The sequence below is a fragment of the Asterias amurensis genome, chromosome 16, assembly GCF_032118995.1.
Source record: "Asterias amurensis chromosome 16, ASM3211899v1".
Lineage (NCBI taxonomy): Eukaryota > Metazoa > Echinodermata > Asteroidea > Forcipulatida > Asteriidae > Asterias > Asterias amurensis.
Window position 1 is genome coordinate 6031402 of NC_092663.1, and position 17296 is coordinate 6048697.

At 39.1% G+C, this 17296-nt stretch overlaps 1 protein-coding gene and 1 pseudogene across 1 annotated transcript in view; one reads left to right on the forward strand and one right to left on the reverse strand.

The window, feature by feature from the left end:
- LOC139948983 (plexin domain-containing protein 2-like) overlaps positions 1 to 17296 on the forward strand; it is a 34712-nt gene that overhangs the window by 15719 nt on the left and 1697 nt on the right. The window contains exons 6-12 of the mRNA XM_071947368.1: positions 3012 to 3065; positions 5083 to 5147; positions 6857 to 6950; positions 8442 to 8543; positions 12673 to 12821; positions 14674 to 14704; positions 15990 to 16120. Of these exons, the coding sequence (XP_071803469.1) occupies positions 3012 to 3065; positions 5083 to 5147; positions 6857 to 6950; positions 8442 to 8543; positions 12673 to 12821; positions 14674 to 14704; positions 15990 to 16120 (626 nt within the window). The remainder of the gene's footprint in view (positions 1 to 3011; positions 3066 to 5082; positions 5148 to 6856; positions 6951 to 8441; positions 8544 to 12672; positions 12822 to 14673; positions 14705 to 15989; positions 16121 to 17296) is intronic.
- LOC139949138 (uncharacterized) lies at positions 10647 to 12514 on the reverse strand (annotated as a pseudogene).

Sequence of the window (17296 nt, forward strand, 5' to 3'; positions counted from 1 at the left end):
ATAATTCAATATTTTGCAGACTGGCGGTAAAATACTAACCAGACTGCTCAGCACTGGAAATGTAATGGAACATTTTGAATCTTGCCGAGGGTCCAAGCGTCTACAATCCTCTTTCATCTTAGAAACAATGAAACTATCCGTGGGATCCTCCCAATTGTGCAATTTATGAACATATGAAATATAACTGCAAGCATAGAGAATCACACTGGATTCACCAACTCAAGACAGTCAAACCCTTTGGACTTAACACAAACACTGGTGTTAAATAACTTCCCGTTACCCCCACTTCACTTCTGCGTGAGAACTATAATGTTGTTTATATTCTGTAACTCAAGTATAAATTAATTTTTAAAAGTTGTCCTATATATTTGTTACTATAACTATCTCATGTAAGTAACCCCCCTTCTTTTTTCCACAGGTCCCTCAAACCTATTTTTAATACCATCGTACCTTTGATCTTGCTTTTCTCTATTAATTGACCATTGTTCATTACATCATGATGCAACTTGTTTTCTAATTCTACCCGTTCATGTTTCCCTGCATTGTTAACGAACAATGCATTTTCCACTTTTATGGTCCAGTAATCCATCCTTTCATATGAAACCTCCTTTGTCCTCGCCACTTTACTCGTATTGGTTCATAGCCACAAATTGTTTCTGAAATAGAAACTTTGATTGGCTGTTATTTTCCCGCTTCTTTCTTTCCCGCTTCTTTCTTCATTTAATCCATTACCCCTCTCTTTTTCTATGAATGGATATATGTATTTGTTTGTACTTGTTTTATGCCTCTGAACTAGGTCCGGTTTGGATCGAAAGCTAAGGCCATCTATACCCTATTCATTAAACATATGAAATACCAGATACGTATGTACCAATGGAAGAAGATGCAAAGGTCTTTAATTTTAATTTTATGGAATAGGCTACCCCTTGATTTATGGAAGCTGGCCATTTAGTGCCTAATAATGATCAATCATTCCGAAAGGTCATAATGAAACTTGGTATTGCCCTTCTATTCTTTATGTACACTTTGTTCTAGAGCTTGATTAACACATGGTGCTGTGACGTGCAATGCCCATAATTCAACGTCAATTATGCCCATGATCTAACTGGTGTTAATTGCTGCCTCATTCTAAAAGTGCGCCATCCCCCCTTATTGGACGAGCTGCTGCTCTCTGTGCGTACGATCTGACAATATTTCAATAATTCTATGTGTTCTATGGAGATGAGCTCGCAAATACACTGCTACATAAGTCAAAAAATGCAGAGGTCCATGTATGTATAGAAGTAATTGGACGCCTGTGTTTATTATCTTTCCATATTATAAAACCCCCCTCGTTTATAGCCAGCAAGAATTATTGTGTCTTGACCGCTATCTGTACTACTATAGGGTCACTCTGCTTTATAAGATCACAGCGAAATCCACAAACTCGCTATGAATAATCTTAAAACTTTTAAGGTTAGCGGTAGGCTATTTGTACTACTATAGGGTCACTCTTCTTTATAAGATCACAGCGAAATCCACAAACTCGCTATGAATGATCTTAAAATTTTTAAGGTTAGCGGTAGGCCCTCGCCCAATTCGCTACAAACCGATATCAATGGATTAAAGGGAGTTGATGGTTAATTCATATGCTGCATGTTATTCGCCATCGGTATGCTTCAAGAGCCCGCTGTGCAATCAATGGACCCGAACATGCAACTGCTCCCTACTGTACTTATTTTGCACCCTGCATTTGAAAGTTGGGCACCACCCAGTTCTATTGAAGATGATGTCCCTCCTAACCTACTACATGCCCCATCCCTGTTATGTATGGACTACCCTGAATATTGACTAGAGTTTGCCAAGTTGTACACTAAACTACTAGGCTTACTTATTCCTGATTGGCCTGACTGACACAAGCTCTGACTAACTTTCATATTAAACGGCAAGCTGCCAGAAAAATTATGATTGTCCGCCCTTTCTTGTCCTTGTGTACCTGTACTCGTGCTTTGAGAATGTTGGCTCGTTATACCCCGAGTTACGTGTAAAGGCCGTGAAATATCCTGACTATACTAATCTGTGGGATGTTCACAATTATTGGCCCTTTATACATACTAGATGTTTGAAACCTTTCCGTATTCACGGTACTCGTGTTACCTACTAGCGTTACTGTTGGGGCTGTACTTGCCCCAGCATTAGGTCTGAAAATGTAGCGACTCACCCTATTGGCCCGGCTAGTAAGCCATCGGCTTCACCACTCTCTGTAGCCGCCCATCTTCGCCCTCCTCATCAGGTATCACTTGGATTCTTCAATGCGGTTCCCACTTCCAGCGAGTTGCCAAGAAGGTACCGAATTTTGCGAAACTATACAATCTATCTTAACTCCTTGGTGGCAGAATATTTAATGACGGTTCCCAGAAAGACATGCACCCTTTCCCCAAACGCATTGCTTTGGTTGGTTGAAAAGAACAATGGAACCACGTCTGAATGCGCCCTGACAATCCCAATCGCTTATAGCCCCGACTGTGCAACCTGACTATAATTATGCATATTTCCTGGTGTTAAATCGGTTTACTGCGTTACGCATTAAACCCTAATATGGCCGCCCAATTTTTCTGCTAACCTGTGAATTACGCTAAGGCTTAAGCAAACTTTTCTGCTACAGTAAGCATGCAAGTTTGCTTACCGTTAAGCAGCGCTATGAAATTGGGCCCAGTTGTAAATAGCCCATGCATCAAATCATGTCCAGTGGTAAATAGCACTTCTATTTTTTAGTACCTAAGTAGCTTTGTGAGAGCAAGAGTTAACCAATGATGGAATTCTCCCTATTATCTTGAAAGCTTTTGCTCCAAACATGTAAAGGGAAAGGGGCAAGGAATAGCCTGAGGTTGCACCACAGAGCATTGAGTATCTAACATTGTTGACATCATTAGGGCTTTACACTTACATTACCTCCACCAAACAGACACACCAACCTTTAATTACACAACACTTACCTAGATTTATGGCTGTTTTGTTCGTGTAAACATTAGGTACTGCATTTACAGTGGAGTGGAGTGGTGTTCATGTCCAGCATAATATTGAAGGTAAGAGAACTAGTTTCAATTGATATTTGAATTTGATAATTCAATTCCCTTCTCTGATATGTACCCGTAAAGGGTCATTTCCTAATGAGGACTCGAGGTACTCAGTAGTGCATGTTCATGTAATGTAATGCATTTCTCTTGGCAATAGTACCCTCTACTAACCCTGCATTATCATTGTGAAACCTTCAGGGGTCATTGCCTATATATGTTCCGTATTTCTATTGGTGTGGGGGGACTTTTGTTTTTGGACCGCAACTTGAGTTAGAAGTGACATTTGAACTTGTAACTGGGGGTTGGGGGTAATTCACTCGGGTAAAGAAAAATTATGATTATTTGGAGGATAAAAAGGTGATAGGTCCAGGTCAGGTGGTGAGTTATAGCTATCCATTATGTTATACTATGTTATAGTTATAGCTATTTCCATTCTGTAATTGTTTGTTTTGGGTGGTCAAAGGTCGAGGCCGCACTGGATAGGGGTTGCCCTATATGAGGAAACTTCACATTTTTTAAAGTGAGTAGGCCAAATTTCAAGGTCACAGTGCTCAGGTATAGGCACATGGTTTGTGATCATTATTGGACAAGGGATGAGGGGTTTCAACTACATGTACGTCGCTGTTCCTTTTCCTCCAGCACTTGGAAGGATTGTAAAGGTTGTTATATTCAGGGTCAATAGTAGACTTGCTCAAGGCAGTCGCGTTAAGCCCGGTGCTTACTTCCTGCGAATGCGAATGCGAAGTGAATTTGACGTCACAACCCTCCTTTCGCACTGATATTCGCAAGCGAGTTGCGCAGCCTGCGAAGTATTGCAACGTTGTGACGTCAACATTCGTTTCGCATTCGATTAAAGTATGAACAGGGCTTTATTCACGCCGAAAAAATGCAGTTGTACAGTAAAGAAGATGCAGTTGTACAGTAAACCCACCCGTATACACTGTGCGTAGTGTGAGTAATCACACCGCACTACACAGCCGTATACACTGTCACATCGCTCAACACCTGTCTACGACTACTGTGCACAAGTCATTCGCACTCGTACCACTCGTACCGACAGCCTTGTAAGGTCTGTAACTTCCGGGTTTAATGTGTTTCATGAAAAAAAAATCCAATATTGGGAAAAAATGGGGGGGGGGGGGGGGCTCTCAGATATATGCTAGTATGCAGCTCATGAATATTGATATCTCTCGTCAGACCTATCAGACAACACAGGATGTGAAGCAAATGAATTATTCATTTTGACGTCCAATCACGCACTTCCCTTATGACCTTTGGACCCTATCATGCTGGCTGGTCCGATAAACATGACCTCCGCTACTGACCAATGGGGTCTCGTCTTTCGCGGGCATTATGGTTATGAGTTGACCGTGGAAACTCTTCTTTCGCGCGCATTATAGTAATGAGGTCAGTGGCTTCAATACAGACCCTACAAGGCTGTCGGCTTACGGCTTCTGCATGCGGCTAGTGTACGAGGGGCGACGTGTCGTGCGATGTGGTTACACGCATTTCGCACAGTGTATACGGGTGGTTTTTTCAAAGCGGAATGAATAATTCGACTGTCTTGAGCAAGTCTAGATCAACAGTACAGTTTTCTTTAGAATAAATTGACTGTCAAAATTTCTTGAGGATTGTCATTGCTTGATAGAGGTACAAGGGTTGTTTTAATGGAGGTATCCATCAATTTGCCTCAATTTAGTTACTGATAAATGAAGAAATGTATACAAATATGGTTTTATTGGTAACACTTGAAAATAAAACAAGCTGTTTTCATTGCTTGACGCTGAGACTCTTTGCATGAAATTCAAGAGTTTCTTTACATTAACCAAACAAATGTCACTGCTCAAACTTCTATTTTAAGCATTATGAATGAAAAAGTGCATGATAATCCTATAAATAGTTCATGATTTTAGGCATGGAACTGCTGTTTCATTGATAGTTTTTGTTTTTGCATCATGTTAAAATACTAACTGTTTTGTGTGTTGTTATTGCTTTGTCTAACACCACACATTACCTGATGATGCAGTTGGGAGTTTCACATTTCAAGCAACCCTCTTGAATGATGGACGTATAGTATTTGCCTACAAGAGAGTAAGTATGGTTCTGCACAACAACATCTGTCAATTTGTCAATTGAATAGTGCTTAATATGAACTTGCATGGCCTGTATTAATGCAGAGCATGCCTTCTGTACAACCACAAAAGTTAGTTTGAAATTGTATTGTTCCCTAAGGAACTTTGAGTGACCAACAGTGACCCTGTTTCAGCCAACCAGAATACATATCTACATTTATATGTAGCAAGAGGTGCGTTATAATCAATTATATAACACACTTCTTGCTAGTTTTGCACTCCGGCTGGCTGAAACACGGTCATTTGTGCCACCGTGAACTAGACGCATGTCAAAACTTCGTAGGGACATGTTCTAAGGGAAATAGATCCTGGAGCAGGCAATTGACTTGCAATTTTGACTGGTTACAGCGCCCTATCAAAAGGTAAACCGTGAACTGCAACTAAAAAAGTGAATCCTTGGGAAACTATAATGCCAAACTTAAGTTGTTAAATTGCTTTTGATTTAGCTGCTCATGGGTTAATTGTTGAATTAAAACGGTTTAGTAAAACCCTGAAAGTCCCTTGGGGGAATAGATGTGCACTAGTGACCTCATGCTAGTCCATACATGTACATGTATATTATTACATTTTGAAATGGAATAACGTTATTTTATTCTGCCATACGCCATCTTCTCACACATTACAGACACATGCCTTGCCTAAACCCAACACTCCATCACCAACTTAGATCAAGTTTGAGTGTGCACTGTGGTTAAATAAGGGAATCAATGTGTGGTGAAGAGGTTTTCAACTAGTGGTTTAATCCCAACGAGGCCTGGTTCTTGATAATTTTACTGAGACGAAATTGAGGTAAATTATAAAGAACCAGGCCTCGGCGGGTTTAAACCACTAGCTGAAAACCGAATCAACACACTTTGATTCCCATTCATAAATACCTTTTCGGTCAAAACATCATCACTTTTTATGTCAAAAAGTAAAATAAATGCAAAAGCTATAATTTTTAAATGATTTTTCAACACAACACCCCTCCAGCTATGAAATGGTAAAGCCCTCCGCCGCCCTCGGGTAAACAACTCCTTATAAGGGAATGTTGTGCGCGTTGCGCGTATCGCGTGATGTGGCACAACTGTTTCAGCCGTTGCTCTCGACCAAAAGGAATGAAGAAACTCTTATAAGAACAGGTGCAAGGTTGCGTGTCACGCCCATGAATTAACACTTTTTACCGGTCATAAACAAAGGTTTATACACACCCACGTGACGCACTCTCCACCAATAGGAATAGCGAAACTGTCTGAGGTATTTATGAATAAAGGTTGACTGTTTTGACTCCAACCTTTATACTTTTTTATTTATTTTTTTCGCCCTCGTTAAATAGCATTATTTATTGATTACTCCTTTCAAAAAATTCTTTGTACTGTTTTCATGAAGTATGGAAATAAATGTAAGGTTGAACGAATGAGTGAAACCCAGGCTGGCCGACCATTTTTTAACTACTGTGGTTGACCATTTGGAACCAGCCTCTTAAACATGGTTTCTTCCGCAGTCCCAATAGCCTGGGTCCTACTAAGGGGACCAGTGACACTATAGTAAAAAGGCGAAGGCAATGAAAGTGTTTAATACTGTGGTACCGATGGTTGACCAGACTTTTATAGTTACGCATATGAGGATAGAATCAGGTTTGAGAGTTGGAAAAATGTTGACATTAGATGTATGATGTACATATTGCAGGTACCTGTATCACCATTAGCAATCCATGGTGGTAATGGCCACAAGGTTACAGTTGGTGTGTCTGATGCTTATTATGTTGACAAGTATTTAGAAGGTAAGTTACACATTTAGGTCTTCAAACTTGCAAAGTTTTAGTTCAATAATGGACACATGTCCAAAACGGACTCTCTTTATCTCTCTAAATGATAAGTTTGTTGCCTTTTCTTCTGCAGAGGAAGATGACTTTAACAAGTAATCCCGTAAGTCTTGTCAATACCATTGTGTACATGTGTGTAGCATGCTCACCATGTTATGCTTCATTTCCACTGTAAGAGAGACTAAACATGCTAAAGGGCACTGGAAATTCAGTCTCCAAGAAGATGTTATCTCCATATTTACATATTATACATTTAAATAGTAAAACCTCTGCCCTGAGTCGTGGGTGCTTACTGGGTCTTTTGCCATAACCAAGGCTGGAATCTTTGGGACTTGCCACTTCACCCCTTTCTTGCAACAATAAGACAAAGATCTAGATCTAGCAAGCAATAGCACACACAAAAAGCAGAATTCCAACATTATTTTGTCTAGTGCCTGTCCTCTGTGTGGGTGAAACGGAGCATTGCATCATAGCATGGTGAGCACTGTGGTTTACTCCATAGTGAAAAGTATGACTGGCCTTTGTTATGGGCATCTGATGTGACAGAAAACTACACAATGCACATTCCACATTACCACAATTGGCAAACATGGACAAATTTTAAGTTCAGTAAAAAAGTAAGACAATCTGACACCGTAAATCTACATGTATTTACAAATGGTTACTGGATAAGAACTTGAGTTCCTGATAACAAGACATGGCATAGAGTATTTTAATGTATCTGTGCGAGCAACCAAACAGATGGGGAAAATGGGCGTAGGAATGTCTGCTATTAACATTGATCAGACTGAGAAAGGACTGAGAAAGGACTGAGGAAGGACTGAGAAAGGACTGAGAAAGGACTGAGAAAGGACTGAGAAAGGTCTGAGAAAGGACTGAGGAAGGACTGAGAAAGGACTGAGAAAGGTCTGAGAAAGGACTGAGGAAGGACTGAGAAAGGACTGAGAAAGGACTGAGGAAGGACTGAGAAAGGACTGAGAAAGGACTGAGGAAGGACTGAGGAAGGACTGAGAAAGGACTGAGAAAGGACTGAGAAAGGACTGAGAAAGGACTGAGAAAGGACAGAGAAAGGTCTGAGAAAGGACTGAGGAAGGACTGAGAAAGGACTGAGAAAGGACTGAGAAAGGACTGAGAAAGGACTGAGAAAGGATCGAGAAAGGATCGAGAAAGGATCGAGAAAGGATCGAGAAAGGACTGAGAAAGGACTGAGAAAGGACTGAGAAAGGACTGAGAAAGGACTGAGAAAGGACTGAGAAAGGACAAATTAACCAGAGTTGCCAATCAAGACAAATTTGATGAACAAATACTCCTACCTGGCAGTCTGTGTACTGAGATAGAGCTGCATGACCATGGGCCGCTCAGAGTAAGGTCAATTAAGACTGGATACTGTGAGTTTATCCTAATTGATAGGTTAAAATTGTTGATATGAATTTTCTTTTCTTATTGTAGGATCATCTGTAATTCAGCGTTACATCTATCGTTACCATGTTATAGAGCTTGATGAACAGCTTGTAGAGGACAACACTGCCTTTGTGTTGACTCCACTCAAAAGTAAGCTTTATGTAGTTCCAAAGAAAAGAGTTTGCTTAACAATTAGATAAATTTATTTAATTTAAATGGTGGATAGTATGAGTAATAGTATGTGTTTGGAAAAGACACTATCCTGTAAGAATGTGGGGCTACTTATTCTTGACAGTATACATGTTTGAGCTCAAAGTGACATGAGAAAATTCTGTTTTGATACATTGTGTTTGTAAACGTTTTGAGATACCTGTTCCATTGTGAAATGCAAAATGTATATCAAATTCAAAGTTTATACATTTTGTGCATATATTGACACTGGTGAAATAGTGCCATCAAGCGTTCTTTAAAATTCTGGAAACTACAGTTGACTTGTGTTATAACGAGCTGGCATATTACAACACAAGGTTCCCACTAATACAAGGTTTTTTGCCGGTCCAAAGCTGCCTGTGCATGTTTTAATGCATTTAAATATGGATTATACGAGCACTGTAGTTGCGAGAACATGGTTACTATAAGGTACATGTAACATGGTCGACCTATTACAATGTATGAGCAAAACATTCTTTTAAAAACAAAGAACAAAACAAAGGAAATACCTTTTAACAGCCTGAAAGTCGTTATTTATTGCTTGTAAGACAATCAATTAAGGCGCTTATTGGACGCTAACACTAGAAATACTAATCTGAAACTGGAGTCACGATCGGCCAGCAAGGTTGTTAATTCCAAACTTCGGACAATGGTGGAATTAGGAGGCTTGCGAGGTTCAAACAATGGAGCAGATTCCATACTAATATAAGTCAGCATTTATCAATTCATGTGAAATCTTGAAATACTGAATCATTGACTTTAACAAGCGCATGATGTACATTTTCAGCAGGAAAAACCCCACCGAAGTTGAAAAGCAAAAATAGTTACACTATCAATATTTAATGCAACAGCAAGATTTCCCTGGTATCTTGCGTTGGCAATTTACCATCTAGCGTATACTCTGGTGATAACCAATGAAAAACAAGAATCTTTTTGTTGACTGCCTAGGACCCTAGTTTTGCACCGAAGAACAGCAAATTAAAATCTCAGACATACTATTTCAGACATGTTAAATGTGAAATGATTTTTAGGGGGTTTCAAACTAAACTTACTCAATTAGAACAGTTTTATTACCCAAAATGTGTGCGGTACATGCACACACCACTATAATGCACATTGTTATCCATTGCTGCAGCCTTATCTGTGAACACTATGCGGCCATTATATCATGCACTTTGTGCATAGTGCAGTGATTATTACTGCAATCGGATTTTACAAGGAAAACAGGGCAGTCCGGCAGACCTCATATTAATGAAAGTCAACTCTATGGTCTTGGAATTTAAGGTTTTCTTTTTACACAGTTACAAGTGAAGGGAACTAAATCAGTCAGCACATGACAGGGTTAACCAATTCAGACCTGGATTTCTTAATAATGTCCATCAAAGACACTGGACACTATTGGTAATTGTCAAAAACCATTTCTTCCTACGTTCCTACGTCAGAAAATGTATTTCTTTTCTAAATCTACCTTACGGTAAATAAATAAACAAGCAAACAACAAATAAATAGCACAAAGATGCATTGTTTGGTTAACAAGTTGGACTCGCTTTGGCAAAAACACCTGCTTTATTCGTAACTCATTCAAATTCATACAAAATTCAATACAATACAATACAAGTTGGTTGCAAATTGCGAAAATCAATCAAAATCATTTAAATTCTTCTCAAATTCAATCAAATTCAATCAAATTCATACAAATTCAATACAATACAATACAAGTTGGTTGCAAATTGCCTAACTCAGGCATAATCAATGTATATTTGGTTTGCGGTAACACCATGTGTGTATCTACTTGCCAGGTAGAGTTGTTCTTAGGGAACTGTCTTGCTTTATTCTACTGCTGCGGAGTAGATAATCGGAGGACTAGAGCAAGCTAGTCGAAACGTTGAGACCAATTCAGAACTGACTCCGCGGCAGTACAGTTAATTACGATCCTATAAGCTAAAGTGGTTGTCCAGTCTAATTTTCTATACCATCCGCCCTGGTAATAGTTAAAAAGCAGGACAGTTCTTTTCAGAACTGAGAAGTCTCACGAACCTCCGATTAGCTAGGTTTGATGTAGGCATTTCAAGCTTTTTCTGTTTTCCATCTACCGTGACGAGATATCAGAGTGGGGGGGAGATGAGCGTTACTCGCAGCCGTTGCTCCACCTGATCGGAGACTGTGGAGTCCGTATCGTCCAATGTCGGGAACCAATGGCTGCAAGGCTTGTAGGACGGTTTCACATGCCCTAGTGTAACTCAGGCTGTGCTTAGTGGGTACAAGTCCTCTTTTTGAAGGTGTCAGCCTGCGTAGTACCATGGTGACTGGACACGTTGGTTTGTATGTTCTTGCTATTATGACTTTGTCACCTTGACGGAGTTGGTCAGTTTTAGATTTCTGTAGATGACGATCTGGTGTAAATGTACAATCCTGTCGTCTGATCTGACTAATGTCGTCAAGTCTCAAAAATCCAGCATAACTAATGAAACAAATAAAAAGAGTTCGAAGGTCAGCCAGTGTCGCGGTTGGATGGCCATGTGAGACAAGTAATTTTTCTAGGATGTTGGGTGAAATGGGCTCTTTTCTCTTGACTGGTGTGGCGTGGAAGCGTTTGTAACCTGTAGTGCTAGTTTGAATATGGGATCGTTCGTAGGAGATGGGAGCCCGGCTAGGTTATGTACCCACTTGATGCTTGCAGCGAAAGCATCTGCATCAGTTTTCACTCAGCTGGCAGCTGGTATCGTCTGGATTCCGTTTTTTGAGTTCGCCCAGTTCTCCCATTTTGTCCATGAGGCGACATATTTTTTGGTTGTGGATGATGCCTTGGCTGCCATCAGCAGGTTAGGTAGGGACTTGGCGAGTGATTGCAGGGTGTGTGCCTGGATCGAGTTGCGGAAAGATTTCCATATCTTTGTTGATAAAAAAACAAACAAACAAGAAAGCCAAAGTATACATTTCGCTACCTTCATAACACAAAACTTTGCCAAATTGAACTACTCATCTAATAAACAACAATAACAACGGTATCATTAACAACAACAAGGCACTTGGTATCAGGCCAGCGGTTGCTGGCGCTCGGAGGCCACTCAAACCCCCCTAATTTCTAGGAGGGAACAAGGTTGCGTCCAAGGACACCAAGTGGGGGTGCAGTCCCTTTTCCTTGCAATAAATCTTAGGAGGGAGGGCTATTAAGGGGAACTAGTTGTAATTACTCAATAGAGAATGAGGAGTTGTGCACGCAACAGGGTTTATATATACCCTGTTCAGTGAGCATTAACAAAGGGATATGCGTAAGCGCTTTTAAGCGCTTAGTTATCGTAGGAAACGCTGCGCACTTAAAAGTGCGCAGCGTTTCCTTCGATAACAAAAAGAAATGTCCGGTCTTCTCACTTGGTGTATCTCAACATATGCACAAAATAACACACCTGTGAAAATTTGAGCTTGATTGGTCGTCGAAGTTGCGAGATAACTATGACAGAAAAAACACCTTTGTCACACGAAGTTGTGTGCTTTCAGATGCTTGATTTCGAGACCTCAAATTCTAAACTTGAGGTCTCGAAATCAAATTCGTGGAAAATTACTTGTTTCTCGAAAACTACGTCACTTCAGAGGGAGCTGTTTCTCACAATGTTTTATACAATCAACCTCTCCCCATTACTCGTTACCAAGTGAGGTTTTATGCTAATAATTATTTTGAGTAATTACTCACTCCCTTTAACATATGAAGAAAACAAACTCACACACTTTTCATGCTTTAACCGCTATCAATGTTTTAATACGCGCATGAATTACAAACAGTCTATTACAATGTAACTCCCTAGAAGGAGTGATTTAGACTGATTTCTCTCTGTCTGTGCTTGACAGTGTGAGTGCATAGAGCATGCTACACAATGAATTGTCTTGGGTAATATCACTCATACCTCACTCATCATGCCAACTGTGGAACATCAAATTACTCTTTTATTTATTAAGCCCTCGTGCCTGTTTTCTTGAAAAATTACTAATATTGCATGGAAACACTACAAGCCTTCTGTCATTTAATTCAACTTGTAATACAATATTGAATTGTTACTTGATATTAATGTAGCTTGCAACCAGTTGAGTCAGTCTTGTAAGACCTGCTTAGGAAGTCCTTTGCCAACATTTCAATGTGGATGGTGCAATACTTTAAGTGTCTGCTCATCTGGCTTTGACCGTAATAGACAAGATTGGACAGACTCTGGATGTAACAATGAGGTAAGAAAAAACATATTCAACATGCATGAAACAAAGATAGATTCATGACACGTACATGTAGTTGCAGTAAGTAAAGCATGCAACATCAAATTATGCTAAAATGTACCGCATTGATGACTTTGCTGATGTGCATGAATTGCAGGGCATAGTACATAACACATTTCAGGTTATGAAAAATAACAACTACATACTGCAATAGATATCTTTTTTTTTAAGAGATAAAATTTAAAGATATTAAGGTCAATATTAAAGATTGTAACCTAGAACCTAAGACCAAACAAGAAAGACAAACACTAACGATTGTGTTTCCAAGGAAGATACATGAATGAGCTAAAAGTGAGGCCACAATACTTGTTTTGTTTTACATCCAGAGCAGGGTTTTACTTGAACATTGCCTTGAAATCTATCCAATTTATATTCCAGGGTTTTCCCATGGATGAATAAAATGTTTGGCAGTGGTTTTTTGATGCTCATATTTCTCATTAATCCGTCATTTTCTTGAAATAATGCAGCTCTCAACTCTTACAAACTTTATACAAGTAAAACCAAGACGCGTGCCTGGGCTTTTTGGTCACAGTATCTTGACTGCACAGCGTTGTTAACATGCAAACCCAACGTACCATATGCACTTAGTACATCCTGTATTACACGCAAGTGTTTGTGTATGCATGAATGACAGACAACTATGAGAAGCCAAACAAGTTGGGTATTTGTTAACATTGAGAGCTTCCCACGGAAATGACGATTTAATGATGAATAAATAACGTCCATAATCCACCGCCAAAAAATGTACATGTAAAGCTTCCATGGAATGTGAATCTGTTGAAATTAGTGGCTTCTTGCAGGTAATGTGAGTTATGAAGCTTTGATTTGTTTCCACCCCAAAACAGGCCCTAATATTTAGGACTCTGTTTCTCTGTACAGCACAGAGGAAGAGTCCTACATGTGTATACACTGTATATGGCTAGTATTAAATGTAATTATTTCTATGTCCATTGTGTTCAACATACAATGTTGCAGTGAGTCTAAAACCTGTGGTGATCTATAAATGTCTGATTCACATTGCTGACATTTGGGGTGTCCACTGCATGACATAAGCTCAAGTGTGTTAACAAACTTTCCATTTCTAATTTTGTGCATGATACATTGATACATGTACATGCACATGTAAGTGGTCATTTTTAATAATAATAATAACAACACAGCATTTGTAAAGGCGCGCTAAATCTGGTGTAAAACCATTCAAAGGCGCTGGTCAAGATGGAAAGAGGGAAAATTCTCAAGTGTTCGGGAAAGCAAGTGTGAACAGGTGTGTCTTGAGTTGCTGCTGAAAGATGGAGATGTTATGTATTTCCCTGAGGTTTTCAGGGAATGAATTCCAGAGCCTGGGTGCTGTAATGGAAAAACTTTTATCCCCGTAGCTGGCTAGACGAGACCGGAGAACAAGGAGCATGTTGCTTGTGAATCTAAGACCTGGTCTTGTAGTACGGGGAGTCAACAGGTTTTGAATATAGAGTGGGGCTGAACCTTGGAATGCCTTGAAAGTGAGAATGGTTATTTTGAATTTGATGCGTTGTTTGATGGGAAGCCAATGTAGACTATAAAAGATGGCCTAAACCTGGATTGGCAACCATTGGTGTAAATGTAAAGTGTGTTTCTGAAACATTTTAAATCTCATGAAAGTTGTTGTGTAGTTGCACAGTACTACATGTAATAAGTGTTCAAGAGTGATTGAAAATGATCAAAATTATCAATTATTTGTAGTGGTTTTGCTAAACTGATTTGTCCTGCCAGACAGGCTGCTTTTACTGCCTTGTTCTTTTAAAGTGTTATTTTGTTATTTATTTTTCAGAAACATAGTGATGTGTCAGATTGTTCAAGTGGTAAATATAAATCTTTCATCTACTTATTAAAGGTCCTATGATTGGAATTTTTTCCCGCTTAAACTTTCAAACTAGCACTTATTTACCCATCAATGTAATGTACTTTCGTCCAAAATTTATAGGAGGCTTATATTGCAAACAAATAATAGCAGAAATAAGGGGTGAAATCCGCGTACCAAAAAGGGGACAAATTTGTGATGTAGACAAAAGCACATGTCATTGTTTGGTGGGTAGCAACCACTTTGGTGGGATTTGATACATCTTGCAACCTCATAGTTGATGCACTTTGTTGTTTTGGACTAAGCTGTTGCTATTGATATGTTTTGTATGGAAAATGCTGTCAAGGTCAGTATGCACAAATTAACATTACATACATGTACATCCAATATACCTATTAATTGGGATGACTGCAGTGAAGCATGCCAGAGCTAACCTGTTAGGACTATGTATTTACACTGCGTGTGAATTATCATTCAGTACTTTGTTCTACGGTATGAAAGTGTGCGACTAGGCAATATTCAAATGGATATTACATATATTGAGGAATAATTTAAAAGGTAATAGAATATCATTTATTATTCCAATTCTGACAGTAAGCTCATAAAATGTTACCCAAACAAATACTACTTGGTAGTGTGCTGTTTTTGTTGAGAATTATGCTGCTCTCACTGTGGTGAATATTCTTGCGAATTTGAATATTTGAATTTCGTGGTGAGTTCGGCTTCAGTCGGATAGTGAGTATTTTCATCTTGGTCTAGCCCCTTGGTCGTCCTCGGTCAGCCTTCTCCTTATCAATATCTTACGAATATTTTTTGAATGCTTTCCAACACATGCCAATGTTGCCAACACTTAGAAATATACTAATGTCATTATCCCGACTCTTCTTTCATGGCTCTGTTAACAGTAGCATCAAAATCAGCTTGATCGGTGGCTGAAACTCCGCTAATGAAAGTGATTTTGAAAACCATCTTGCCCAGAACTTCTTAGGTGAAGATATCTTTAGTAGGTTCTGCGTAAATGTATGGATAATTTGTGGTCTTCAGTCAAACCAGTGCCAATGGCAAATTGGCTGAACAATTATTACTTTTGTGTTCACCTTAAAGCAAAAGAATCAGCTGTTAAAAATGGTGGTCACTTTGATTGTACCTGAAAGGTGTTATTAGAGAGGCATCTAAATGAATAGGACTGTTTTAATGACTTCATTTGTATTGGGATATTCTTTGTGAATTCAACTTGGGTTGTTATTTTGGGTCAGTAATGTATTTTTGTAATTTTGATATTGTAGGTGTGTCTGCAGGAGGAGTAATTGGTATTCTGATTGGCATACTGGTTCTGATTGCCATCATTGCATTGGTACTCTGGCTTGGCTACAGCTACACACATCCAACATCCAATTCTGGATTATTTCTTATTGAGGTACATGTAGGTCATCTTTGGAAACTAATCCATTCAAAAATATAGTTATGCCATTTTTTTCCCCCAGGTGTTTTGGCAAAAGTCGAAAATGTTCTGTTTTGTTTGAGTTAACATTAAAAAAAAGTAAAAAATTCTATGTACTTCTGCCGAACTTTCTCCAAATATAATTCAAGATTTGAATTGTAACTTGTATCTTGAAATTTGGCACCTGGACAAACATGTCATGTTGTCATCATCATCTGTTGAATTACATGTACAAGGTTTTTCAGTTTAAAAAATGACAATTTTCTAATCCTTGTACTTCCTTGAATTTGTACAGCTATGATGTTTATAATTGGGCATTTGATAGATCAGGACTGGGGCAATATCTAAAAAGTTGACACCAAAATGGTATGACCTTTACTTCAGCTTCCGGTTGTACCTGAATGTCAAACAGGCATAAGAATTTCCAGTGTTTTTGTGGTTTCCTGGGGTTTTGTTAGGCCAAAATATACCCCTCTCTGAGTTCATTGCGATTCCAGTTTAAAATCTAAGGGGGGGGGGGGGGGTAAGGGGAGTGAGAGGTGATCCAGTTGGTTGTTTTTATAACAATAATAATAGTGACTTCTTATATAGCGCCCAGGTCCGTCATGCAGTGACGCTCATGGCGCTTCAACATTATTACCCCTTGGCACTGGGCCTTAAATCATTCCTTAAACCATCTCAGCTCCTTGGGGAGTATACAGCCTGTGCTGCCAAATATGTAGCGCTAATGGAGAGAAGCAATTACAGTGAAGTGTCTTGCTCAGGGAAATTATGAAAGGGAAATATCACTGTTGAAACGGCCTGATAAAGATCTAATGTTGCCTTGAACACAATCACAATCAGGGTTTAATCATTTCAGTATACAATCATTAAAATACACATTCACATATTATTCTGGCTCTCTACTTCATGAAACACTCAACTCAAAATTCCAGGGTTGGAAGACACTTTAATAGTGGTGTCTTATCTCAACCTCCTTGTTATATCTCATGCAAAGTTATAACCTTGTACTTAAAACTGATCATTCTCACTGCTCTATTTTTTTTTCCTCTGCACACCTTGCTCTCAGCACTCATTAATCGATCATCATGCATTTTTTTAAAAAGACTTTCCCTTAATTGGCACGTTGAAGTTTAATGTTGGAAAAATCAT